The sequence below is a fragment of the Ursus americanus genome, chromosome 8 (genome assembly GCF_024610735.1).
Source record: "Ursus americanus isolate L20-20 chromosome 8, mUrsAme1.1.p, whole genome shotgun sequence".
Lineage (NCBI taxonomy): Eukaryota > Metazoa > Chordata > Mammalia > Carnivora > Ursidae > Ursus > Ursus americanus.
In genome coordinates this window covers 80464873-80492365 of record NC_142134.1, presented here as the reverse complement: position 1 = coordinate 80492365, position 27493 = coordinate 80464873, and the positions used below count along the sequence as shown (strand labels likewise).

Sequence of the window (27493 nt, the reverse complement as noted above, 5' to 3'; positions counted from 1 at the left end):
GCCAATAATGCCCAGTGAGCACTAGCCATGTGCCAGGCCCTCCAGCTGGAGACTTAAACACACAACTTGCCAAGGTGGCAGCTCTATCTCTTGGCTGCACCAGTCTGTGAGTTAGAAGGTGTCTTAGCCCCAGAAATAACATTTACTTATTTGGAACCATAAAACAAGTCTCAGCACAATTAAAATGTCTTATAAAAACATGCTCTCTGACCACAATGGAATTAAAGTAGAAATCAGTAGTAGGAGGGTATCTAGAAAATGTCCAATAACTTAGAAACTAAATAACACACTTCTGAATACCCCATCTTCAAAGAAGAAATCAAAAAGGAAATTAGAAAGTATTTAAAACTAAATAAAAATGGGAAAACGGCATATCAGGATTTGCGAGGTGCAGGTGAGAGTGCCAATATCAGAGAAGAAGAAAGGTCTCATATCACTGATCCCAGCTTTCACCTTAAGAACCAGAAAGAGAGGACCAGATGAAACCCAATGTAAGCGGAAGAAAGGGAATAATAAAGACTAGAAAACAGAAATTCAATACAGAAAATAAATGAAGAGCAAAACCTTATTCTTCTAGATCCATAAAATCGATCAGCTTTCAGCCAGACTGATCAGCCAAAAGTAGGAAAAAGAAAAAGACAAGACAATTATCCATATCAGGACCAGTCAGAGGAGAGGGGACAGCACCACAGACCCTATGGTATTGAAAGGGTAGTAAGATGTAATTATGAACAACTAGATGCCAACACATTTGACCACTCTGATACAATGCACACATTTCTTGAAGTTTCCTTCAAGATCTCATCTGCCAGATCTCATTAAGAAGAACCAGGAAACCACAGCAGCCCTACCTCTATCTTGTAGTTAAAAATCTCCCCACAAAGAAAACATCAGGGCCAGATGGTCCCACAGGAGAATTCTACCTAATGCATAGGAAAGAAATAGTACCAACTTGCACAAACTCTTCTAGAAAACTGAAAATGGTGAACACCTCTGTGATGTTGTGATTTATAATAAGAGATACATGGTTTGGTTTTTCATTAATGGTTCCCAGCACATGGCCCCTAAAACTTCTGTAATTCCCTGTGACAAGCGCTCTGGGGACATCTTTTGCTGTCAGCCCCTGAAATAGCCTCACAGTGATAAATGTGCAAAGGGCGTCTTCTGTTACTCATACCACAAGCCCCTTTCAACCACTCCCAAGTGTATGTTACCAAGGGAATTTTGAGAAGGCCCTAAGGATGTGGCTGGTTGCCAGGAAACCTACAGTGTGATTCAGGGGTTGAACTTTCAGCCCCAACCTCCATGCCACCTCTGGGGAGAGGTGAGGAGCTAGAGGTGGAAATAATCACCAATGGCAGTGATTGATCCGGTCATGCCTACATGATGAAGGCTCCAAGAGAGGGAGCCAGGGAGTCCAGGCTGGTGGACGTGGAGGTGCTCTTCATCCTTTCCCAGACCTACCCTGTGCATCTCTCCTATTGTTGTTCTTGAATTATACTTCTTTATATACAAACTGATAATCTAGCAGGTGAACTGTTTTCCTGAGCTCTATGAACTGGTCCAGCAAATGATCAAACCCAAGGAGGGGGGCTGTGGGAACCCCAATCTCTAGCCGGTGGGTCAGAAGCACAGGTGACAGGCTGGCCTTGTGATCAGGATCTGAAGTTGGGGGCAATCTTGTGCGACCTTAACCGTGAGTTCTCACACTATCTCCACGTAGACAGTGTCAGACTTGGGTGAAACGGTAGGACAGCCAGCTGGTGTGGGGAAGCCCCTCGCATTTGGTCACCGGGGTGTCAGAAGTGAAGCAGTCTCGTAGCAGAGGAAGGAGGACAGACGAGAGGCAGAGGACGTGTGTTCTTCCTAAAAACTTCCCAACCATCATCCTGATACCAAGACCAGGACAGAAAACAAGACCAACACCCCTCATGAAGATGGCTGCAAAAAACCCTTAGACATTTTCAGCAAATCAAATCCAACGATATCCTTGGTATCAAGGATAATGGATCACGATGGAAGGAGCTTTATCCCAGGAATGCAAGGATGGCTTACCATTCAAAAATCAGCCAACACAATTTACCACATGAACAGACTACAAAGGAAAGTCGTCATCTCAAAAGGTGGAAAAAGCATCTCACAAAATCTTCTAACATCTGTTCCTAATAAAAACTACGAATGAAAGGGAACTTTTTCCACCTGATGAAGGACACCTGCAAGAGACGTTGAGTGAGCACCCTACTTGCTGGTGAGAGACTGGAGACTTCTCTTCTCTCCAAGGGCAAGAACGATGCCAGCCCCTCCACTCTCACCACTTTTATTCAATACCTTATGGAGGCTCCAGCCAGGCAAGAACAAAAGAAAAGGCATCCATCCAGGCTGGAGAGAAAGAAGCAAAACTGACTCCGTGCACAGACTGCGGAATCATCTGTGTGCTAAATCTGGTGGAAACCACAGGAAACCCCACTGTCAAGGGCACGGGATCTCTCGTAATACATCGACATATGAAAACCAACTTTACTTGTATATTCTGGTAACGAACAATCAAGAAATTGAACATTAAAATTGAACAATTGAAACAATTGAAAATGAAATCAGAAATTGACAAGCTGATTCTAAAAACCATTCGGAAACGCAAAGGATCCCCCAAAACCAGAAGGACGTTGGAGGCGGGACAAAGCGGGAGGGCTGACGTCGCCTGACTTGAAGACGCATCAGAGCTGCAGTGTGACACTGGCGTAGACAGAGAGACAGACAAGTGGGACAGAACGGACTCATTTTATTTTCAACAAAGGAGCAAAGGCAATTCAGCAGAGAAAAACACAGGATGTTGGAACAACTGGCTCTCCGAAGTGGGGAAAAAAAGAAGAACTTTGATTCATACTGTGCACTCTTTTAAAAAATTAATTCAAAATGCATCATTGCCCTAACGCGAAGACCTCGGAAAGTGAACTGCTAGAAGAAAATGTGGGAGAAGATATACCTGACCTCCGGTTAGCAAAGATTTCTTAGATATAATTCCACATGGAAGATCCATTAAAAAAAAATTGGCAAATGAGACTTCATAAAAATTGACAAAATGTCCGCTCTTTAAAGGAGCCATCAGGGGAATGAAAAGTTAAGCAGCAAGAGGAGACATTTGCAGCTAGTCTCTCTGACAAAGCCTCCCATCCAAGATGCATCCAGGCCCCTCTCAAAACCTCGTAAGAACACAAACAACCCAACTTTTTAAAGTGGGCGAAATATCTCTACTGACATTTCCGCACAGAAGATTGATGGAATGGGTGGCCCTGAGTGAGAGGAGGCCAGCAGGGGGTGAGGGGTGGGGGAAGATGAGGCCTGGCCCAGGGCTCTGCTGGGCCTGTGGCTTTGGTGTTTGCCCCCAGCAGGTGCAGCCCTGGGATGCTTTTGAGCAGAGACGGCCCTTAGTCTGCCCTACGTTTTGAAAGGACCCCTCAGCTGGGAAGGGCCTGTGGGGACAGGGCAGCTGCATATCCCAGTGCAGCGCTCTGCGATGGGGCCAGGCTGGAGATGGGAATCTGGGAGTCACGCCCTAGGTGGCATTTCCACCCATAGACGGGGCGAGGTCCTCAGAGGTAGGAGAGAGTCCCCAGGCAGAGGCCTCGGCCCTCCATCCTGTTCCTGACATGGGTGCTGGCCCCTCGTCAGGATTGCTCGGAACCCCAAGGTCCAGCTTCAAAACAGAAAGGAGTGCGAGCTTCCCAAGCTCGTATGCGAGGAGCATCCTGGCCGGGCAGGCGTGCAACCCTGTCCCTGGAGAGGTAGAGGCCATCCTGTGAGGAAGGCCTTGGTTGGAAGCCCCCTGCCCACCCCAGAGCCAGTAGGCTCAGCCAGCTGGGGCTTCTCCAGAAACCCGGGCCCGTGGGGCTGGTGCGGGGTGGCCTGATTGAATTTCTGGGTCAGCAGACAACTTTGTGTCTCCTCCTTCATGGGGAGATCACCCAGATACGGGGGGTCCTGTGCGCTGTGCTGGGAACATGGAGGTGGGCTGGAGGTCCTGACTTTGTTTCCTGCTAAACACATTAAGGAACCACTCTGGACACATGTGCAGCAAGAAAGCCAGTGAAAGTAATGAAATGGTAGGGAGGGGGAGGGGGGAGGGGGGAGGGGAAAAGAGCTGGCTTTGGGTATGGAGCGCTCCCTTCAGAGACTTGCAACCCCCCATACCGAGAGGACACTAATGCCGCTGGACGGGGCACTGAAAGGGGTTCTGTATGGAACGTGAGTTTCACCTCAACAAAACCCAAACCAAGCCAGAGAGATGCTGCCGCCTGGGGCTTCACGGGCATCAGGGCTGGTCCCTGATTTGCCCCCTGAACCCCCATCCCAGGAAATGCCCCTGCACCCCGCTCACACTCTGCATCCCGGCTTCCAGCAAGCCCTGTTGGCTCCAAGTGCAACACTGACCAGGACCCGACCACACCTCCCCCTGCAGCCGCCGCCACTCCAGCCAGGCCACCAGGAAGGCCGCGTGGCCCCTGCTGATTTCCCACAGTGGATTCCCTGCCCTTGCCGCCTGCCAGCGCATGTCCCCCAACCCCTGCACCGCCTCTCCCTACCCCCTGCCGGCTTTCCTACTCTGACCTCATAGGACATATGGGGGGTCCTGTGGCCCACCGCCCCGGCTGGAACAAAATCTCAGGGCTGCCCCCGTGTTTGGCCCTTGGCCCACAGGAGTCCAGGCTCCGTGCAGACACACATGCACTGTGGTCCCCTCTGCACTGAGCCCCGCTCTGCAGCCCAGAACGCTGAGCACTGGTCCTAGCTGCTGGGCTGGGGAGAGCTGAGCTGAGGTTTTGGGGACACTACAGCCTCCGGCACCTTGAAGAAGGGCCAATAGGTTCCAGAGCACGGGTGCTGTCCCACCACACCCCTGCCTCCGGCTGCCTCCTGGTCTAGGGGGCAAACACTAGCCCGCAGGTGTCCCCAGTCTGCCTGTGACCTGGAGGCCAGGGAATGTGCATCTAGTCTCTTCTTGCCGGAACCCTCAGAGCCTCCTTGCAGCTCTCCCTGGGCGCACAGGCCACAGAGACCCCCGGGGCAGACGAGTGATGTTCCCACTCCCCAGGCCGGATGGGACCCCACAGTCCATAGAGGGGCCGACCTCCATAACCACACAGCCCCACTGACCCAAACACTCCTGGGGGTACGCTCTAGTCTTAAGGCTGGCCGGACCCCCAAACACTCCTGGGGCCTGAAGCTGAGGCTCCTTTGGGCCAGCATGGTGGCCCCTCTTCCCTTGAGAGCCCCCCAGAGGCCTCTGCACCCCATACCCTAGACAGGAACAAGAAATGCACCTTAATGTCTCCTTGGTTTAATTTAAGGATGCCTTATTTTAAAGAACTTTAGATTAACTGGGTTTAAGTATTTTGATAATTTTATTAAGAAAAAGCAGCAGGAGTGAACACCAGTCAACTTTAGAAGGGCTTTAAATTATAGATTCAGTCACCCAGCTAGGATATGTTGGGCTCTCTGATCAGTCCACATGTCCTGGGGGAGGTGACAGCTCTGGGGACAGGGGCCGAGAGTTTCCCAGGGTGTCTGGGGTGAGGTCAGCACTGACAGCGTCAGTCTCTGCACAACAAAGGAACGGACCCTGCTGGCCCCTGGTGGGTTCTGGGAGAGGAGAGGGAGCGAGGCAAGAGGTGAGGGGCCGCGATCATCCGATTTCTAACAGTCACCTGACAGCTCAGTCTGTGCGGAATGCAGATCCACCCATTTCCAGGAAGGGAGCCAACGTCAAGGGCACCCTTGGAGCGGAGGATAATCACACTAGAAAAGCTCAGCTGCTAGAGAAAGACCAAGGCTATGACAAGTATGAAGGTACAACCCCAGGGTAAGTTCTGAGCTTCCTAGCAGCCAGGGAGAAAAGATGTGGGGTTAGACGGCCCCCCGTCCAATAGAAGCATCCAGCTTCTCCAGGGAAGCTTGGCTCTGCCCTGGCTCCAGGCCATCTTCACGTGAGGGACACCGATGAACCCAATGGAGTCCTCAACAGCCGTTCTTCGTGTGACCAGTCTTCATGGCACTAGTCTTGGCTGCACTGGGCTGCGTGTGCTTGGCTGGTGGGATCGTGGAGGATCGGGCAAGCATGAGGAATCCCCCTGCTCTCAGTGAACTGCTGGTGAGGGGGCTGGGAGGAGACATGGAAGCAGTCTGAAGGTGTGACTAGTGGGGCCGAGGCAGGTCTGGGCATTGGCAAGGGGGGCATGGGAGACAAAATGGCGGGAGGGAGACGTTCGCTTGGGCTAAAATGAAAGGTGGGAAAGCGGAGGGTACCAGGAAAGCTCCCGAGATCAGGAGATATAGGACCCTCCTTTGGAAGGCAGCTGTGACCACCAACTTCAAGAAGTTGATGGGCAGGCCCTCATGGGGAGAGTCAGCTGGGCCTGGCCAAGGCCTCCCCCAGGTCGGAGCTCATGGCCATCCAGGTGTGGCTAGGGAGAACTGGACATCCCTGTGTGGATGGGGAGACGGGGCCGAGAGGAAGGTGCCTTCTAAGGCTCAGGGGCTTGGGCTCCACTCCCCTGGAGTAGAAACTACGCTCCCGGACAGGCTACAGGACCAGGAGACTGAAAGGGGGAGTCCTTAGGGATGAGCAGTTGGGAGGGAAGGAGGAAGGAGGAGTGGTGGGTGGGTGGTTCGGGCAGATGGTAGGGACAGAGGGAGGGTAGATGGGTGGATGGCTGGTGGATAAAAGGGCAGATGGGTAGATAGGTGGTGTGTGAGTGGATGGAAGGAAGGAAGGAGGGAAGGCAGGGAGGAGGGAGAGAGGGAGGCAGGAGGGAAGGGAGGAAGGAGAAAGGGAGGGAGGGAGAGAGGGAGGAAGGAAGAAAGGACATGTGAGTTCTGTCTGCAGCAGCCGAGAGAAGTGGAGCCTGGTGGCCGGAGCCACTGGAGGTGGGAGGTGGGAGGGGGGAGGCAGGAGGAGGGAGGAGGGAGGGGGAGGGGGGAGGGGGGAGGAGGGAGGGGGAGGGGGGTGAGCAGCATCAGGAAGGGCGGGGGTGCACGTGGCCATGAGGTAAGGGGAGGGAGACAGAGGCCACAGCTGAGGGGTGCGGGGTTCTGGGGACTTCAGGATGGGCACAGGTGAGCAGAGAAGGACAGAAGGACGGGGTCCCCTGCCTTGGCAGCCCCCAGGGCAGCGCTGTACCTTTAACGTGCTTGTCCTGGAACTCGGCGAGGAAGCGCGTGATGCGGTCTGAGGGGATGGCGAAGGAGATGCCGGCTGCCACCTTGAGCGTGTTGATGCCAATGACCTCACCATCCTGGGCAGGGCCGTCAGAGGACGGTCACCCGGGAGCCCGAGTACCAAGTACTGCGTCCGCCCCCCGCTCCCAGGGCCGACCGGCCATCACTGCCCCCAGCGGGGAGGCTCCCAGGGCAGCCCCGAGCTGTCCTAGAAAGGCCCTCTGGGGTTCACCTCCGGGTCAGGGAACCCCCCCACCTCTCCCTCCAAAACCGCCCCTCCTCCCCCCCGGCTCAGGGAGCTCGCGGTCTGCCCCTCAAGCTGCCCACCGAGGACAGCCCCCACCCGGCAGCAGCCTGAGAGGCTGGAGCCTGGGGAGGGGGTGATGAGGTCTATGGAACTGGGGCCTCTGTCTCCCGTCCTTCTAGAAGTGGGGCTGGGGCATGTGGCCAGGGCAGCTCCCCAGCTCCCCCCCGCCCTCTCTGTCCCCCTGGAGCTGGCTTCCCACCCCGCCCCTGCCCTGCACCCCGTCAGGGCTACAGACACCTCATTCTTGACACTGTCCTGGGAAGGCGCTCCTCCCCACAGCCTGGCATGTACCCCTCCTTTTCCAGCCTCCAGCATAAAGCCCGCACGCGTGAGCTTTCATGAATGCACGTGCTGTGGCTCCCATCCCGCTGAACGCCTGCCGGGCTGCTCAGGGCGGGGGGGGGGGGGACGCTCCCTCTGAGCCCTCCTGCTTCTGCTCTGCCTTCTCCCCAGACTAGCTTTCTCCTGCATGTCCCCTTGACCCCAAACCCGCAGCCTCCATGGCCCAGATGAGATGCTCCCACCTCCAGGAAGCCCTCCCTGCCTGCGTTCCCCCAGAGTCCCCTCACTGCTCCTCATGTCACATGGGCGTGCTCACATCTGACCCACTGCAGCATGGACGGGAGCTCCCAGGGTGGGGACGGCATCCAATACTTCGGGGCCCTGAACTGATTTCTGACCTGAAGTCCTGTTTATTCTAGAAATCTCACCTGGGATGAGAATGAGCCTGACTCTGGGTCCCAGGACAGACGTGGGGTGGAGGGGACCCAAGGGGACTGGGAGAGGATGAAGATACCCCTCACCTCACACGTAAATGCAAGGATGGGGGACCCAGAGCAGTGAGCAGACCTGACCTGTGTCTCCCCTGTCCCAAGTCCTTGCTGGGCACATGGCCCCTGCCTGACCGCTGTCCGGGTCATCTTCATTCCTTGGACTCCCCAGGATCTCTGGGGGGCATGGGGGGGGCAGGGCAGCATGGGCTTGGGGTCAGCCCAGCCGTCGGGTGTGAAGATTCAAGGCCCATCTTTGGTGTTCCATCCCTGCCTCGAGGCTGTACCAAAACCAGAGACTTCTGCCCTTGGGGACACTTACCAGGTTCACCAGTGGTCCCCCGGAGTTCCCGTACTGCAAGGGGAGGAGATGTGACGTGAGCGGAGCCCTGAGCCCGCCCGAGGGTCCCTGAAGATCTGTCTTCAGACCCTCGTTCTAACCAGCACATAGATGGGTCATCAAACTTCACCCCCAATGGCACCGAAAGGCCTCATTGTACCCCCATTTCACAGGTAAGGGAGCTGAGGCCCCAGAGGCCACAAGGACGGCTGTCGGATGACCCATGCACCCCGCACAGACCCACAGGCTCCCTCCAGGCTTGTTCCACGGCTCGGTCATATCCCACCGGCTGTGAGGGGTCTCTACAAAGACTCATATTTCCAGAGGGCCCGAAGCACGGCAAACCCACAAAGGTGGGCGCTGCGAGCGTGAGAGGTGGCCTCTGCTACAGCAGCAATACTAACAGCGGCAAAAGGAATGCTGGTGGCGGGGGTGTCTTGGGGAGAGACTCTCTGCGTCTCTGAAGGGCTGTCCCGGCTCAGGGCAGCAGCTTCTAACCCCCAGGGCAGACCTGGCACCCAGGTGCAGAAGTCACAGGGAGCCCGGGCTCCGTGGAGCATAAAGAAGGAACCTTCTAGAGAGCGGATGTGCTGCGTGATGGGGCGGGCTCTGGGGACAGAGACTCACGTTGATGATGGCGTCTGTCTGGATGTAGTCCATGTCCGAGTCCCGGAGGCCCAGCTCCCTGCCGTCCCGCTGGGCCGTGCTGACGATGCCCGTGGTCACGGTGTTCTGCAGGGCAAAGGGGCTGCCGATGGCCACCACGAACTCGCCGGGCCGCAGGTCTGCCGAGCGGCCCAGCAGCAGCGCCGGCAGCTTTTTCTGGAGGGGGAACACGGGGAGGGAGGCTCAGCTGTCTGCCTTTGGTGGGACTGGAGCCAGATCGAAGCCAGGCCCCTAGCGGGGTGGTCCCAGGAAGGCAGGAGCAGCTGGAGAGAGCTGTCAGGGGCAAAGGCCAAGGCAAGTAGCCAACTCAGATGGAGGCCAGGCTGGCCTCTGGCTAACCCATAGTAAGAGAGACCCAGGCTGGACTCCTTGCAACAGAGGCTCAGCTGCTCTGTGAGCACACAGGTTTCCCAGGTGGCTACAGAGGTCACACACAGGGAGGATGCCCAGATGGTCCAGCTGGGCATGGCCTCTAAGGTCATGGAGCCCAGCGGTTTGATAGTCACAGGTCCGTCTGAAATCTGACAGGAGCTATGAATACCATCGGAAATGCATCACACGCAAACTGATGCGTACGGCCGAGAATCTTGCAGGAAGCCTGGAGCTTGATCCAGGTCAACCTGATCTCCCAGTGTAGACGCACAGGGAAACTGCGGCCCGGAGCAATAAAGCGACTTAGCCAAGCTCTGCCATCACCGTCTGCGCCCCGAGACAGCTGCTCGCTCCATTTCCAGTGGAGCCTAGGGAGCCCGTCTGTCTGTCCACTCTGCAGCCAGAATGGGAGCTCTGGGAGCTGGCCGTGTTGGCTTTGCCTCCATGGTCCGGGAGCTGCGGGGAGCACGCTCAGAGCAGGCACTCCCGAGCGCTGTAAGGTGCTGAGTGGATGAGCCAGTGTCCATGACGGCGACGGGAGCCGAGGCTCTCTTGCCAGCATCCCCGTGAATGTGGGGATTTGGTGTCTTACCGCTTATGTCTGCTGCCACCACTGGGGCGGCCCGGTGAGGGGCACGACCTCTCCCGGCTCCCGGGGTCTGGAATGACTTACAGACACAAAGCTTTCTAAGAAGGTGCTGGTGACCACCATGCCCCGATCACGGGGGCCTCACTCTAGCTCTGGACAAGGACCGACCTCCGACCCTCTGACCACCCGATTCCAGTTGGTCAGAGGGTGGGGCGCCTGGCACAGAGGGTCCCAGGCGGAGGGTGAGGACCCACAGCGACGACATTTCCGTCACTGGCCGGCCACAGAGGGAGGGATGACAACGTCCGACATCGGGGATGCTCTTCCTCACTGCGCCTGAGCGGCCTGGGGCAGCGGCTCTCCCCAGAGCTGGGGGAGCTGCCACGCACACGACTCAGGGCCCGAGAGGCAGCTCCTGCTGTGGGGGAGAAGCAGCAGGTGCCGACCGTGCCCGCAGGCACACGGGCCTTACTGATTCCACCAGTATCCGTGGCCCCCGAGGGCCGTCGGGGTGTGCCCGCTCTAGGATCCGGCTGCAGCCCCGGGAACAGGAGAGACCCCTCGGGCCACATCTGCCCTGCCACCTGTTTTAAATAAAGTTTTATTGGAACCCAGCCACGTGTTTGTATCACCCGCGGCTGCAGCGGGTGCGGGGAGGTGTCCACGGATGCACAGGCCCCACAAAGCCCAAAGTATTTACCACCCGCAATGTCACGCAAACGCTGCCAAGCCCTGTCCTTGAGCACAGCCCCTGTCCCCCTGGCCTGCGTGTCCTCATCTGTAGAATGGAGGTGGTGTCCCCAGGCTCGGTAATTACTGTCAAAGGGTCACGCGTGGGGAAGGGTCCACATTGGGGTGAATCTCTTCTCCCTCGATGGGCAGGAAGGAGCCTCCTCACAACAGACCCATTATCACCAAAACCACACGCTTCTATTCAGAAAGAACAGAAGCCGGTTCAGAGTCAGCCAAGCCAGCCTCACCCGCACAGGTGGCCCCACGGGTCGCTGACCTCACGGTGGGGGTGGCCCGCAGCAACCCTCGGTGACAGTCATAACTACAACACTGGACAAGCCCTGCCCCAGGTCAGCATGATCTCTCCGAGCCTTAGTTTCCCCTCTGAAATAGGAGGACACTGACACCCCTTCTGCCAGGGGCTGTGGGAGGCTCCAGGACACGGCCACTGGCAGTGACAGGACATGATGGCGGCCCTGCTGGGGGTTGCCTGGCGAGCTGGGGCGACCGGATGTGGAGGGACCGGGGCATGTGTCCCAGTGCTCCCCACAGGTTCTGTGGGCGGCTCAGGGACAGCCGCATCTCCTGGAGTGGGTCCGGGAGGGACACCAGGCGCGTCCTTGGGCCTTGGAGGGCCTCCCCGTGGGAGTGGCTGTGGGACGGCAGCCGAGCTCTGTCTGCACTTGGCAGCTCGCAGAAGCACGGGACGGGGGTCTGGACACCCCAGTTCTAGCCTGACTTGACCCAAGCCTGGGAGCAAACTGCCAGGGTCCCCAGGCCTTGGTTCCTCTAAGCGCCCCACACGAAGGGCAGGCCAACGCCGCTCCGGGATCTGGGGTCTGGGAAGGTGCCCCCCCCACTCACTTTGGGGTGGATCTTGATGGTGGCGATGTCCGACTTCTTGTCGATGTCCTTGATGGTGGCCTCGTAGCTGTCACCGTTCTGTAGCTGCACCTTGAGCTGCTGCCGGCCGGAGATGGCGTTGGTGCTGGACACCACGTGGGCGTTGGTGATGATTAAGCCGGCCTCCGACATGATGAAGCCCGAGCCACTGGACAGGGGCACGTTGCGACCAAACAGAGGGTGTCTGTGGGGAGGTGAGCACGGGCGGGCGGTCAGGGACCTGAACGCAGGAACCTGGACACAGGGGCTGGACGCGGGGGCTGGACATGGGGGCTGGACACAGGGGCTGGACACGGGGGGCTGGACATGGGGGCCTGGACACAGGGACCTGGGTGTGGGAGCCTGGAAATGGGGGCCTGGATGCAGGGGCCTGATGCAGGGGGCCGGACACAGGGGCCTAGACATGGGGACCTGGACGCGGGAGCCTGGAAATAGGGGCCTGGATGCAGGAGCCTGATGCAGGAGCCTGGTTGCAGGGGGCTGGACACAGGGGCCTGGATATGGGGGTCTGGATGTGGTGTGGATGCAAGGGGCTGGACACAGGGGGCTGGACACGGGGGCCTGGACGTGGGGGGCTGGATGTAGGAACCTGGACGTGAGGGCCTGGACACTGGGGGCTAGACGCAGGGCCGGCTGCAGTCACGCACCAGCTGGTGAGAAGCAGAGCCCAGCGTGGGGTGAAAGATCACGGGTGTGGAGTCCCCGGGGCCCAGGGACAACCCCAGCTCTACCACCTCCAGATGTGGCCGTGGCCAGGTCCCTGACGCCTGGACCCCTTTCACAGCCAAACAGAGGGGATGAGCATCTGTGACTTGCAATTTTCTGGGACGAGATGGGAGGCCCATGAGCGTCGGGCCTGTTGGGACAGGCAGGCGTTCGCAGCCCTGACAACTCAAAGCTGGAGCCAGACAGGCCGGAGCTCTAATCTTGGGCCCGTCCCACTTATTATCTGCCTGGCCGTGGGCAGGCCTCGATCTCCCCCGCTGGGAAATGGGGTAGGTCGCCTGCTGAGTGTGATGCCTGGAGGCAGGAAGTCACTCAGCAAACAGGGCTGCTATCAGCACTAAGGTGCCTGTAGCATCGCTGGGGAGGTCCCAGGGCAGGTCCCCAGGGGGGTAGCTTCCCAAGGGGTGGGGGCAGATCTGCCTACGCAGGGAGAGGGCAGCACTGGGGGCCGGCGGCCCAGAAGCCGCAGATGACCGACAAGCAGGCTCTGCTCTGTGAATTCCTCACCAGGCGCCGTCCCCTGGGGACGCAGGGCAGGGGGCGCGTTCAGGCACAGGCAGACGCCGGGCCTCAGCATCTGCCTCCGTCCATGGGCTCCAATGGTCGGAGGTCAGAATTCACGGATATGTGGCAATGCCCAAGCCTCACCAGAGCCGAGAGGAAGCCCTGCCCATGGCCAGGATGCCAGAGAGGCGGGACGCCGGACGCAGCTCGGGACCCTCTCTGACACCCCAGAGGGGCCTGGATGGAATGGGTACCCAGTGCCCGAGGCTGCTTAGCAGAGGTGAGGGAGAACATGTACCCCGGGGGGCCCGGCACGGTGCAGGAGGGAAAGAACGTGAGGGGGGAACATCTCAGGGAAGGGAGGGAGTGCAGAAAGGCTGCCTCACAGGCAGGACCAGCGACAGGGGCTCAGGTCACCGAGCGCCGCGAGCCCGACACGAAGTGATTTAAGCGCCATGACCACTCTACATGGTAGCAGGCCTCGAGTTTACAGCGCAGACGCTGTGGCCAGCACATGAACGACTCGTCTGGGTCAGGCAGCCTGGCCACATGGCCCCGCGGGGGCCCCCAGCCTCTGTGCACTCTCGCGGTCAGCTCCAACCCCCGCCCAGCTCTGGGTGTGGGCCCGCCGGGGGCTGCACCCGCAGGCCTCCTGCACCCCGGTAGGAGTTAGCCCTGTCTGCAGGAGGGGCCTGAGGCAGCCGGCGGCCTCCTTCCCAGGTCAGGGGTCACAGCGGAGGCTCCCAGGCTCGATGAACATCTCATCTGTGTCTGGGATCTGGCCCGCTTGGTCTTGCCCACCCGCCCACTGGGACATGGGCCTCCAAGGCTGATGTGGCAAAGGCACTGCCGCCTGCCCAGGCTGGGCTGCAGTCAGCAATTAGCTGGCTTGGAGCCCCATGCCCGGAGCCTTCTAGAGGGACACTGGACCCGTCTGAGCCACTGGCAAGGCCAGCGACATGCCACTTAGTGTGTCCAGTTGTAATTTCCTCAATGACATGTCTCGGGGTCTGGAGCCTGCAGAAAGGGCAGTAAGGGGTCAGCTCTGGGGCCTGAGAGGCCTGGGGTCAAAGCCCAACTTGGCACTCAGCAGCTCTGGGAGCCTGGAGGAGCTCCTGGCCTCTGCTCCACACCCAGGAAACGGGAACATCAAAGCCTAGCATCTGGGGTGCAGCCGTGCGTGAGAGCGGAAAGGGCCTGGGGGTGCAGTATGTCAGTCAGCGCGGAGGGGTGGGCCCCCGGTCGCGACTCAGGGTGAGTCCCGCCTGTGCCCGGCTCCCTCTTCTAAGAGGTGGGCACCCACCGGGGCTGTTTAGACACGTCGGCCAAGCAGCCACCAGGGCTCGGAGCACGCGGTAGGTCCAAGGGTACTGCTCTTCTGACGGGAGCTCGTGCCTTTGGGTGCTCGCCCCGTGGACACCATCAGGGGTGAGCACAGTCCCCGCCCTCCAGACATGGGGGGCAGTGACTCCCTGTGACAAGGGCTCCCACTGGGCAAGCACCACAACCAGTGAGCAGGGAGCCCCACGCTGGGGCCAGAGATCAGGGCGTGAGCAATTGTGCCCACACCCCAGGGACCCCCATGGGCCTCGGCGTTGATATCAGGGCAACGGCTGGCCTCCACCACCCGGGGAAAGCGCCACGTGAATGCACAAGGCCCCAGTGCCCTGGCCCGAGGCCTCGGGGTGACCAGCCACTCCGGTGCACGGGGCCTGGCTCCCGCTGCTCCCCATCAGTGTGGAGGGGCTCGGACCCTGTGAGCCTCATCTGGGCGGTTTGGTGGCCCCTCCACACACACGGGGGCCAAGACGTGAAGTCAGACAGAAGGAAGAAACACTTTTAATGGCCAACGTCTTCTCTTTGGGGAGGGGAGGTCGCTCTGGGCAGAGACCCCAGGATTCCACAGACGATCAGCCTTCAGGGCGGCAGTGTTTCCCAGAATCAGCTCAGAAAGCCTCTGTGACACAGGGCGTTCCCCCCTCCCCCGCAGGACACACCTGCTTAGCAAGCTGCAGCCCGGGGGGCACAGGTGGCATATCCACTCCCTTCGGCGAGGAGACCAGAGGCAGAGAGGGGGTGTCCCTCCCCGAGGCGTCAGGGAGACCCACCTGACCCCACGTGCACCTGGCTCCGCCCGCCCCCCGGGGCTAGAATGGGGGGTGCCTGGGAGGGGCTCACGCACCTCAGGAAGAGCTCTATGTGGACCACGGCCGGCGCGATCTTCTCCACCACGTCCGCGATGAAGTTGAACTTGTACCGTGGGCTGGTCAGCTGGTGGAGACCTGCACTGGCAGAAAGAACCAGGCGCATTAATGAGACCCAGACACCACCAGCGGCGCCCTGAACCCCCACCTGGGAGGAAGCCCCGCCAGGGAGAGACCCCACAGGCTCAGAGCCCCTCAGGGACGCCCCACACTCAGCAGCACGGTGACACCCAGACATTGGGGAGGGGGCTTCCTTGCCCCAAGAATGGCTAATGCTGAGCGTCCTCACATTACTCACTGGATGCCCCCTGGCAGGCCCGCAGGCTCAGAGCAGCTAGGACACTTGCCCTCAGCGGCGAGCAGTGACGTGCCATTCGAGCCAGGTCCCCCCGGGGCCCTGACCCTTTCTCTCATAGACAGCAGTGCCCTGGCATGAGGCAACCGCCCTCCTCCCCGCTCCCCTGCGGCTCTCGCTCGTCCCTCCAGCCCCGGGCAAGGCTCCAGCAGGGGCCCCTGGCTTGCCCTTCCTAGCTGCCCCGGTCTGGCCACGGTGTGACCCCCTCCTGGGCCTCGCGGGACTCCGCATGTCTGAGTCGCCAGGGCCCCCCATCCAACTTGGCCATGCCCCAGTCCGGCTTGCCGGGTGGTTCACGAACTCCCCTGGAACCTTGGCCGGCTCAGATTTCTGCTGCTGTCAGCAGCGGGGTCTGCCGCCTGCCAGGACCACAGGCCTGAGGGATGTGGGTGGCACGGGGCCCACATCCCTTTGGTCTCCCTGCTCGGGCATGTGCTGAGGCCTCTCAAATCCCCGCCGGAGACTGGCGCTACCCGGAACCCACGTGGCCCAGCGCAGCTTGTAAGGTCCCCGAATGAGCGTAGGGCTGGCAGTCATGCATGCCGAGCTTGGCTGGGCACCCCACCTCCAGCTGTGTGGCTTTTGACAAATCACTCACCCTCTCTGGGCCTTGACTCCCAGTCTGAAAATGAGACTGAAGCTGCCCCCTTCCCCCCACCCCACCCTGTGGGAACTGGGTATGAATGTGCCTTACAGGCGTGAAGCTCCCTGCCCAGGGGAGCCCACCACACCCCCTGGCACCTGGGTCGGTGAGCAAATAGGTCTCGGCCTGTGGAGTCTGGGTTTGCAGCTGAGGTCGTCGGGGGTCTCTGGGAGGTGACGAGGCATGAGGATCTAGTGAGAATCTGGTTTTCCATTTTGTCCGGAGGGACAGGAGGCATCAGGGTGAGTGCGGCCACCACGTGTGCCCCATAAACATTTGTGGGCAATGCAGGCCCCACCCACACCCCAACTAATCTCCCCACGTCCGGGGGCAGCCAGGGCGGGGGTCACTGCCTCCATCTCAAAGGTGGGGCCACTGCGTGGCTCGCGGGGATGCATCCTGTCCAAAGATGCGTGTCTAGCCAGAGAAGGCACGTCCTGAGCACGGGCCGGGGGCTGTCTCCCTTAGGGGTCCCTCACGTCTCCCCAGTGCTCCCCCCTGCCCCGACTGTGCGTCCTGGCCGGACCTGGACTTGGGTGCGGAGAGAGCTTGCCTCAGGCTCCAAGGTCAGGGGTGGAGAGGAGGCCCCACCCACCAGTTCTGTGCTGTCTGCCTCCCAGCCGGGCAGTGGGCGCGGGACACGGGGGCCCAGGCCACGGGGGCCCAGGCCACGGCTCAGCCTGGGTCAAAGGCGGCCTGTCCGGGGGTGGCCGGAGCCCGGCTGGGAGACGCGGCCTGTTGCTGGCCCCGCGAGGCCCCTTGCCCATCAAACTGCAGGTGGCCAGGGGCTACCGTTGGGACCGCCCCCCCCACTGTGGCCAAACCATCAGGGGGCGGAGTCTAAGATTCAGAGCTCACAATAACAGGGGCCCCAGGGTCACGGCCCACTCTGGTTCCACGCAGGACTGTGAATCGTCCCCAAAACTTCAGGTGAAGCCACCAGTCAGCTGTGGGGGCTAAGGCCAGCTCTGTCCCCCTACCCCGAGGCCCCTGGGACCCCAAATCGTGCTCTTGCCTCCAGGCAAAGGGAAGGCCACCAGCCACAGAAACTGCTGTCCTGTCCGGGTTCTGGTCTCTGACCAGGACACTCCTCGCCGGGTAATTCCCATGGCCCCGGACTCAGAGGAGCCCCCACCCCAGGCCCTTCTCCCTTCCACGGTGGGAGGGGTCTCCCACGTGTGCGGGGTTCACCCCAGCCGAGGCGCGTGCCCGCCGTGCCGTGGTGGGGCGGGCAGTCCCCGAGGGGTGTCACCCCCGCTGTGTGACCTGTGGGGCCGTTTACCCCAAGTCTCTGTTCCATCACCTGCCTCACCTACACAGAGCAGTCCCCACTCCTCCCTAGCAAGGGGCTCCAGCTTGTCCTGGGCACAACTCAGATCCCACCTCCTCCAGGCAGGCCCCCAGCAGGCTTCTTCCAGCCAGAACCAGTCTCTCCCTCCTGGGGGTTCCCAGCACAATGCCCCACCCATGGCACTCCCTCTCATTCGGGGCATAGTCAATCCACGCATGCTGAGTGCCTCTGTGTGCCCTCTGTGCCGAGTATAGGCGAGTGACCAGCCAGGCACAGCACAGGGTGAGAGAGCCTGGGGCACCCCGTGGGGCTCTGGGGTCAGCCAGCTGGTGACCTGAGCCCTGCCAGGCCCTGTCCCTTTAAGCAGACCAACCGTGGTGGGTGGTGGGGAGGGGGTGGTGGGGCGGGGCAGGGCCTGTTTCCTGGTCCTCCTCCCCACACACTGATGAATCACCCCATGAATCAGTGGGAAGGGAGGACTCGGTTCCCACACCACTTCTTTCCACATGAAAACCTTGGGCCCCACGGCTGGAAAGCAGACTCTGTTTATTTGGGGTTTTGACAACCCCCACCCCCACCCCGTCCTCCAGCCAAAGTTCTGAAGTCAACAGTCAGTCCCGACCAGATTCAGCTGTTAGCATTTTGTTTTGTTTTGTTTTCAAAAATAAACTGTAATCCACGGGCCTTGGAAGTTCTAGCCGGGAGGAATTTGACACAGAGCAAAGCAATCAAGGCCAGGTGTCCTGCGGTGCCTCCGGGGAGAGGCCAGGGCACCCGCCAGGATGGGAGCGCCTGGGACCAGAGGCCGCAGGGGAGAAGCTGCACTTCCGGGCTCCACCCCAACACTCTTGCGTGGCATTGCTCAGGGACCATGGCAAACCCTGAAAGAGGACTCACGATGTGCCAGCTCTGGATAGTCATAACGCTGTAGGACAGATGGGGAGACCGAGGCCCAGAGTGGGAAAGTGACTAGCCCAGACATCCTGCAGGGCCACCTTGTACTGCTGTGACACAGGCTGTGGACTGCACAAGTCCATTATTAACAAAGATCACCGTGTGACTGACTGGCTTCCCTAGGAGTTGTGCAGTGCACAGCCTGCCCAACTGTATGCATTACCCCTCCAGCACATAATGGGCAGCCGGGACTGAGACCCAGTTCTGTTCCTCTAACTCTGAGGTACTCTTATTCTATCAGAAGAAGCCCCCACCTGTCACCCAGCGGTTAGCTATGAGCTGGGATGGAAGGGCCATCAGCAGATGACCACAAAGCCCCAGCTGTGCCCATCTGTCCATAATGCTAAACACAGCCTGCAGACCAGATGACAGCGCATTCAAGGACCTGGGTGTCCAGGTTCCATCTGCATCTTCAGGCCCATCTACTTCCACTCCCCTCCCCCGCAAGATCCGGTTTCCATCAGGAATGCCCCTTCCCTCATCCTTCAAGCCTGGGCCAGCACACCTCCTCTGGGGAGGCTGCCTGACTTGGCAGGCTCAGTGACCGCTCTCACCGCTCTGGGTCCCACAGCCCCTCATAACCCCCCCAGGGTGTGTCCCTCTGCCTGTCCCCATGGCCTGGGTGCCCCCGGTCCTCAGCACTGAGCAGGGAGCAGTGAGAGAATGGGTGAATGAGCAAGGGGTGCACGAAAGCTCTGCAGGGACAAATGCACCATCTCAGGGACCCCTCCACAGCCCCCAGCCCACCCCAGGCCCCACTCACCCACCAGGGGCAGGCTTTGAAGCCCCAGGAGCTGCCTCCCAGGTCTTATTAGTTTCCAGAACAGTCCCCTGTGTTTTTCTTGCTCTTGAAAACTTGCCTGTCTCCAAGTGACTGCCTCCCCCGCCCCATGAGCCAGGAACAGGGCCTTCAGATCCCACTGTGGCCCCCAGGGGCACAATACTGTGGTCTGTGGCCCTCGGGCCTAGGCTCCTGTCCCTGGACGCAGGGCTTCCCCATGGGTCCTGCCCAGCAGCTGTCGGACACTCGGCCCCAGGCGTTCATGAGACCAGTGAACTCTCGAAGCCGTTCTGCAAGGCAGGAGCTTTGCCCATTTCACAGGCCAGGAGAACCCCCGCCCACGGCCCAGAGCCAGGTCCCTTGACGCTGACCCCAGGCACCTCCTCTGCTCTGGGCTGGTCCTCAGCCAGCGACAGGCTGTGCTGCCCAGGGGCTCTCAGCTTGGCCAGTCTTCAGCTTGGGGTCAGCCTTGCTCCTCTAACATGCCAACGTCGTGGGGGAGAAGGCTGTGCCACCGGCCTGTCTGTCCTTTATCAAAAAGACTCCCGCAGGAGTCTGGGTCACCATGGAAGCCAAGGTGGGGTCAGCCCCTGGCCCTCCTCCGACAGGAAGCCCTCCCAGCCATGACTGGTCCATCGGCTGACTCCTCTGGGCTCAGGCTCCCCGGCTGGGTCGTGCACTGAACAAGGTCAGTGGAACCCCCTTGGGCCCACGGCAGGCCTTCCGCAAACACCGCCTCCCAGCACCTTCCTTCCTCTACTATCTCTCCTCTCTCACAAATTCCATTTATGTCAGAAACACCCACTTTGTCCGTATTGAGGTCTGTTCACACTAAAGTCTGTTAGCCTCTACGCTGTGCAAAGCACTTTAAATTCTCACCTCACTGATTGTCCAGTGACCCAGCCACAAAGGTCCCATTTCACCGATGAATCTGAGATGCAGAGAGCTTAGGAGACTTGCAGGTGGCGTATCTGGGACTCACCCTTGAGTCTCAGTTCTGGCTCTGCCTATCATGCACTACAGGGGCTAAAGCATACAGTTGGGCAGGTTGTGCACTGCATAACTCCAAGGGTTCGTTGGCTCCCCCCTACACAAGACCTGGTGTTTGGTTCAGGGCGCACACTTACACGTTCTGGCCGCATCTTCGCTGCCTGGAGGACAAGGGGTCTGTGACTTAATTCTCTTTCTTACCTACTTGTTTGACACCGTTATCAAAATCAAACAGGAAAGCCACTTCCTGAAGGCGCTGGTGGTCTGCCCAGCGTGCAGAGCAACAGATGGAGAATCAGGGGGCCTGGGCTCGGGCGGAGCTGTCCCTCCCCACCTGGGGTAGGACCCTGCCCCTGCGGAGCTTTATCTTATAAAGGGTCATGACAAACAAGACTTAGAGAATGTGTGTTTAAGGCTTTGACAGCCTGAAGCACAGGCCTAGTGTCTCACCCTTGACCTTGGGTGGCTTTTCTCCCTCAAAGCAAAGCCCGGGAGGAGGCAATCCTCAGACCCTCGGGCAGGACACACCGCTCGCTTAGCCAGGTGCCCGCCGCAGACACATGGACACTCATCAGCCAGTCTCTTGCCACAGAACACTGTTCTCACTGGACACCCTCCTCACCAGGGTACCCCCCGCACCTAACCTGCACTCATCACCTTGCCTCTCCAAACCTGCTCCTCCAGGTGCCCTGCCTCCAGGAAAGGCCCCCCATGCATCCGCCCTGACAGCCCCCGACCAGCCCCCGTCAGAGATCCTCAGGCCTCATCAGCTCTCCCCGCCCAGGGCACTGGCCTCCCATTAGCTGGGACCCTGCTGCCATTCTGCACACCTGTTACCCATAAAGCTTCAGTGGCTCTTTGCCTCCTGACGATGGGCCACCCTCACAGCGCTTCCCGGCATCCTTCTCTGCACGGGTGCTCTTGGTGCCCACTTCTAAATGGCTGTCTATATGCCACCTCCTCCAGGAAGCCCTTCCTGATCTACCCCTTTCCCCATTCTGGAGGTGGTGTCTCCCTCAGCTGGTTCCACACATAGTCATCAGTCCCTCATGAGACAGGATCAGGGATTTCACAGGGATCCGCTAATGGTGATGAAGCCGGGCAGGAAGGGGAGGCCAGGCGGCACCAGAAGTCTGTGCTTGTTTGGTCTTGAAGCCAGTGGGAGCCAAGGCTGGGCTTTCAGCAGGGAGATCCAAGTCTTACGACACCCTCTCGGGCCACTGTGGGGAGGTGCAGGGCGAGGGGAGAAGCCTGAGCAGGCAGACCCTGGGGGTTGCCGTGGGACCCCAGCTGCACCTTCAGGCTGACGTCAGGAGCACAGAGGGTGGGGTGCTCCCTGGGCCCGCCTGGGTCAGAAAGGATATCTTGCTCAGCACCCCGGTCTCCGCTCCCCTCTGACGGGGCTCCGGGCTCAGGAACTGCTGGAGGCTGCGGCTGGGCTCTGCTGTCCAGCGTGAGGGCAGGCGGAGAAGGACGGGAAGCGTCATCCTGCCTGGTCCCCGGGGCTGAATTCCAAGACATGCGCAGGAAGCCGTGAAGGGGATTACGACTCAAACACGGAGCAAAGCTCTTATATAAATAAAACAGGGAGAGACGCCGTCAGAACCTGCGCTGGGCTTGCACAATCCACGTGGATTATTAAATGCCACGTTGTAAACTGCCCTCGGGCTCTAAGGTTTGAATTAACTGGTGTGCATAGACCTCTTTGCAGTCGTGGGCAGAGAGGCTTTGAGGGTCACGGGCTCTGCTTAGGTGAACAAGGACACTCCTCTCCCTCCAGACACCCTGAGCACATCCATTTCCGTGTTCATTGTCCCGCTGACAGACACTTCTCCGTGCCAGGCAGACGCCCTGCCTCCCGTGGAGATGGGGATATGCAGAGCTCCTGGAAAGGTAGTGAGCCCCCCTTCACTGGGGGTATGCAAGGAGAATCGGAGGGTCATAGGGGATTCACCTGTTGCACAGATGATCCGTTCAGTTCACAGCCCTTACTGTGCGGCAGGGGCTGCAGCAGGCCAGGCAGGGAATGAAGGGCTCAGAGCTGGTGAGATGGAGACACAGCAGAGCAGCCTGGTCGCACAGGCGAAGGGAGGGTCTGCAGGGACCCCGCGGTGTGCTCACGAGGCTGGGGCAGGGGTTGCCTGGGCGTGGTGGTCAGGGAAGCTGGCTCGGGGGTGGTGGGACATCCAGGCCCAGACACATGAGGATGTGGCTCCGTGAGGGTGAGGGAACAGCATCTGGGGCTGCAGGCACAGCACGTGCAAGGGCCCTGAGGTGGAGAGAATGGCAGGCGGAGCACAGAGGATGAGGTGGCACTGTGGGGAGGGAAGGGTCAGATGGCAGAGGGCCTCGTGGGTCAGTCAGTGCTGGGGAGCTGCCGGGGGGGGGGGGTCCTGCTGGGGACGGGCAGAATGGATCGATCCAGGTTATCGTGGCCACTGCATGGAGAAGTGATCGGAGGAACGAGGAGGGAGGCGGGGCGATGCAGGCCAGCGGTGCTGGGGCAAGGGAACAAGGGCAGCTCGGGGCCAGGGTCCAGGTGGAGCTGAGGACTCGCCTGTGGGTGGGAGTAAGGAGCGAGGGGAAGGTGACATGACAAACACGTGTGGCCTAAACTTCCCAGCTGAGGACCAGGGCCAGCAGAGACACAGGACTCCTGCCCAGGGACGAGCCCGACACAGGGGACTGGACCCGAGTTGTCAGCGCTTGGACATCTGAAGGCAGGCCCAGGCGAGGGTGAGCCCGTGGGAATTCGTGCGGAAAACCCCGGGAGGGGCAGCACCTTGCCAGCCACTACATGGGGACATCACCCAGCGACCTCTGGCCGGACCCTCGGGAGGGCGGGGTGATGTGGATGCTGCCAGTGACACTCAGCGGAGGCTGAGCGCTGAGCAGCCGGAGACCCTGGCCTGACTCAGACTCCAGACCTCGGGGGCCCTGCTGTCCCCCGCCTGTGGAAGAAAGACTGGGCCCCGCGACAGCGAAGCTTTCAAAGCCAGCCAGAGCGGGGGCCTGGCCTGGCTCGGTCACTTCCTGGCCAAGTGACCTCAGACCCATCACTTGACCGCTCCCTGCCACCCTGAGCGCATCTGTGCTGTAGGAAGGGCCAGACTGACAGAGGCGGATAAACAGCCCGAACCAGAGACCCAGGCGGAGCAAGTATTCTTTAAGAACCGGATTCTGCGCCGGTAACTGGCAGGAACCTGGATGTCTGCGGTCCCTCTGCGTGGGGTGATGCTGATGACCCAGGACCCAGGAGTGAGGGCGGGGCCCCACAGACCATAACGTGCACAGGGGCACTGACACCAGCCCCACGAGCCCTCCCCGTGGCCCCGCGGCCCCCCCAACCCCTCTTTAAGGCCCCAGCTCCCTCCTGAGGCCCTTGCCCCTGGGGCTCTGGCTGGATCAGGGCAGTGGCCTCCTTTGCCTGTGAGGTCACTTCCTCTGCCTCTGCTTTGCTCCGGTCCCTCCTGTCCACGCCATCCTTTGCCGGGAGAGCCCCGGCTCACCCCTCACGGCTCAGCACAGAAGCTGAACTCGCCAGATGATCAGACATGGTGGTGCTGACACGGACAGTGACCCGTGAACTAACGAGTGGTCTACCGAGAGCTCAGGAGGGGCATGCGCCCACACATCCTGGCTCATCGATCCCTGCCATGGTTCTCCTCGACAGCTGCCCCTGCCAGCCCCACGCTCATTACAGAAGAGGAAACGGGGGTCAGCAGGGTGGCTAAGGCCCTGCATTAGAGCCCCAGCCTGTGACCTCCATGTTGGCGGTTCCTTCCCCCTTCCTGCCTGGTGAGTGACCTCTGCACCTGTCTCGGGTCAGGCTCCCCCCACCTTCTCACCCTCCCACGTGTCTCCCCGACAGACCGTCGAGTTTCTCCAGGGCATGGATGGGGTCTGCCCATCACGGTGCCCTTGTCACCTGCCCCGGGCCAGCTGGACACACAGACAAGGTACTTTATAAATGTGGACACCATTCTCAAGAAATGAGGGTTTCGAAATGCTTGGGACCCACCCAGCCCGGCCCTGGAGGCTTATTCTAACAGCGTCCCCCACATGGGGGAGTCAGGGTTGGAGGGGCCCCATGGACACAAGCCGTAGTGGGCAGGCGCCAGCCTTGCCCTGAGCCCGCTGTCTCTTGGAGCCATCGGCACGGCCTGAGGCAGGCCCGCCAGTGCCAGGTGCCCAGGCAGAAGGGCCACCCGAGGGGGGGTAGCAGTGGGGGTGCATTCAGTGCCAACGCCCGTCTCAGACGCCCTGCGGGCACCGCGCCCTCATCCCTCGCTCTCCTGGACACAATCTAAACACAAGTCTGACCCTATCACCTTCACCTCCCTTAAAGCCCTTCACTGGCTCCCCCAAATACTCACATTTAATCCTACACAGTCTTCCCAGACGGGGTTCCCCAGAACCCCAGTGTGCCAGGGGGAGTGCATACGCGTTCTACCAGGAAAGAAGAGCTCTCCGCTGGAATTCTCTTGGAAAACCCTGGGTTTTATGATTTTGTTTTGTTTTGTTTTCTTACTGCAGTTTCTTTCAGAACTTGTGAGAGACTCAACGGTAGTGTGACTCAGCATTGCACGTACAGCGTTTATGTTCCCAAACTCTTTGGGCCGTGGGACACTTATTTTCAGAATACCAGACACCACTGGGGAAGTCTGGCCTACAGGATGAAGTCTGAGCCACTGGCAGGACACTTATGACCGCTCGTCCCCCATCCCCGCCAGCCTGCCCAGCCGCGGTGTCGCACCCCCCCATCCCACTCCGCGCCCGCCGCTGCTGGCTCGGTGCTCTCCACGTGGGGGCTCGTGCTATCCCCTCTTCCCAGAGAACCGTTCCCTCCCACTACCTGGAGCACCTGTCCCCCCTCACCCGTGAGATTCAGTTGAGACACTCCTCACCCCAGAAAGGTTCTCAGTGCCCCAGGCAGCTCGGCTCCCCACGGTGCTCCCAGGGCCCGCAAAGTCGGCCCGGTGGTCAGCGTCTCCCCCCAGCGGCTGCAAACTGAGGGCACACACAGGGCTTGACTCATCTCTGTGAACTCGGGGCTCAGCGCCCGGCATGTGGAGACGGCGAGTACTTACTGAACCCACTTCCTAAGAGGTACCCTAAACAAATAAAGGGGCGGCAGGGTTTTCTAGCATTTTCTTCCATGCATGGGGTCAAGCTGTGTGGCAAGAAGCAGTCCTCGGCCAGCTCCGGGTAGGGGGAGGCTGTCCCAGGATTTGGAGGGACAAAGGAAGTCCCTGCCTCGGCAGCCTGTCCCAGGAGACCCCAAGACACGCAGAGACTACACGCTTGCTCACCATTCCCAAACAGCCCTCTGGAGACTTGAACTCTAAGTGCAGCTAAAAAGAAAGAAAACACTGGATGTCATGCAAGAGAACATCCGTTCTTGGTAAGATTTAAGGCCAGGAAAGTTTGCTTTCCACCCAGCACCCGGACAGAGCGGGAATATGGGACTAGCAGAAATGTTCTATACAACAAGACAGGTACGTTTTGACGAGGCCAGAGAGAGACAGGAAAGCAAAGAGCTGGACCAGACCTCTAGGGTGGTCAGGAGGGCACCGGGTTTAAGTATTTCTGTGACTTTGGGCCTCAGTTTCCCCATCTGCAAGGCCAGGGGTCCGGTTAGATGATTTCTAAAGGCCCTGTCCATCGTGACCAGCCAGTGCGGACCTCGCGGCTCCTCTCAAGCTCTGAGCCTCCGTTTCCCCAGGAGGCGCCTTTACTCCCACCCCGCACCCGCGGCCCCGGCCGAGCGCTTACCCGAGGGGCAGGGGCCCTTCTGCAGCTGGCGCACGGGCGTCCCCGAGAGCTCCAGCGCCCGCCGGCTGGCCGCCTGCAGCGCGCACACGTTGGCGTAGGTGTGCCCGTCGGTGCCGCACACGGCGTGCGCCCAGCGGCAGCGGCACACGCCGCGCGTGCACTCCAGGCTCTCCCCGCACGGCGAGTCGAGGGGGCGGCCGCACGGCTCGCCCTCGCTGGCCGCGCACACCAGGCAGCAGTTGCATAGGTCGGGCACGTAGCCACCGGGGCAGCGAGGGCTCGGGCACCGCGACACGTCACAGCGCGCGGGACACGGCGCCGCCGGGGGCTCTCGGGCCAGCGCCAGCGCGGCCAGCGCGGCCAGAAGCAGCGCGCGCGCCGGCATAGCGGCGGGGCCAGGGGCGAGCGGCAGCGCAGGGGACCAGCCAGGGAGCGGGGACGCGGAGGCCATGCCGGGGCCGGGCGGCGGCTGCCTGCGGAGGGGACGGGGACGGGCGCGCGGCCACATGCGCGGGCGGCTTAGGCTGGCGGGCCGCGGGGCCGCAGGGGCATGCCGGGCGCGCGGACCGGAAAGGCGCCCGCTCCTTCTGAGCTGACACTCTGCGCGCCCCGGACCCCGCCGCATTTAAAGGCGCGCGCGGCCCGCCCTCGCTGGAAGGGGCGGCCCGGTCCTTCCGCCAGCCCCGCCCCGGCTCCCGCCAGCCCCCGCCCGGCCTTCCAGGCCTGGACCCACCCGGCCAGCGGCGGGGCCCAGCCTGCCTGGTCTGGGAAAGGCGGGATATGGGTCAACTGGCGGGGCGGGGCCGCGGGGCGGAGAGGTCCCCAGGGCGCAGGCCTCCGGGCCTCCCGGAGTCCCTGTGCCAGGCCTGTCGGTGTCCAGGGTTCCAAGGACCTGAGCTACTCCTCTCCCCGCGGAGATGGACAAGTCAGATCTCCTTGCTCCTGCTGCCCCGCACGCCCCCCTCCCCCAGGTCCAGCGCTGGAAGGGCAGATGTCACCTCTCCTTGCTCCCCACCTCCGCTGGGGACAGACCTTCAGGAAGCACCTGCCTTGTGCCCGACTTCCCTCCTTGGTCTTTATGGCTTGGAGGATGTGACCGTCTGTCTGACGTGTCTAACAGTTCTGTCTGGGGCTTCCTGTCCCAGCTCTCCCTGCTCTGTGACCCCTGCTCTGCCTTGGTTTCCCCCTGCACAGAAGGGCAATGAAGAGCACTTTGCTCCCTCCCAGGATTGCTGGGAGGACCCCAGGGAAGGGGTGGGCTATGCAGCAGTGGCACTGGGCTCTGGCAGAGGACACACCACGAGCTGGTCACTGCCTGGTCAGAGGCTCCGGAAGCAAACACAGATCAGAGCGGCGACTCCTTGGGCAGGAGAAAACAC

General features: G+C 60.4%; 1 protein-coding gene across 4 annotated transcripts in view; it reads right to left on the bottom strand.

Annotated features, from left to right (window-relative positions):
* Nucleotides 1-26726, bottom strand: part of HTRA3 (HtrA serine peptidase 3) — a 31992-nt gene extending 5266 nt beyond the window's left edge. The window contains exons 1-7 of one of the 4 annotated variants that reach the window (XM_045777087.2): nucleotides 26115-26725; nucleotides 15304-15403; nucleotides 11853-12075; nucleotides 9257-9451; nucleotides 8612-8644; nucleotides 7175-7289; nucleotides 5381-6154 (exon numbers count right to left, since the gene is read on the bottom strand). In XM_045777087.2, the coding sequence (XP_045633043.2) occupies nucleotides 6132-6154; nucleotides 7175-7289; nucleotides 8612-8644; nucleotides 9257-9451; nucleotides 11853-12075; nucleotides 15304-15403; nucleotides 26115-26622 (1197 nt within the window). In that variant the 5' untranslated portion in view covers nucleotides 26623-26725 and the 3' untranslated portion in view covers nucleotides 5381-6131. The other 3 variants (XM_087864315.1, XM_087864316.1, XM_045777086.2) reach the window with 3 other exon arrangements.
* Nucleotides 26727-27493: the final 767 nt, after the last annotated feature.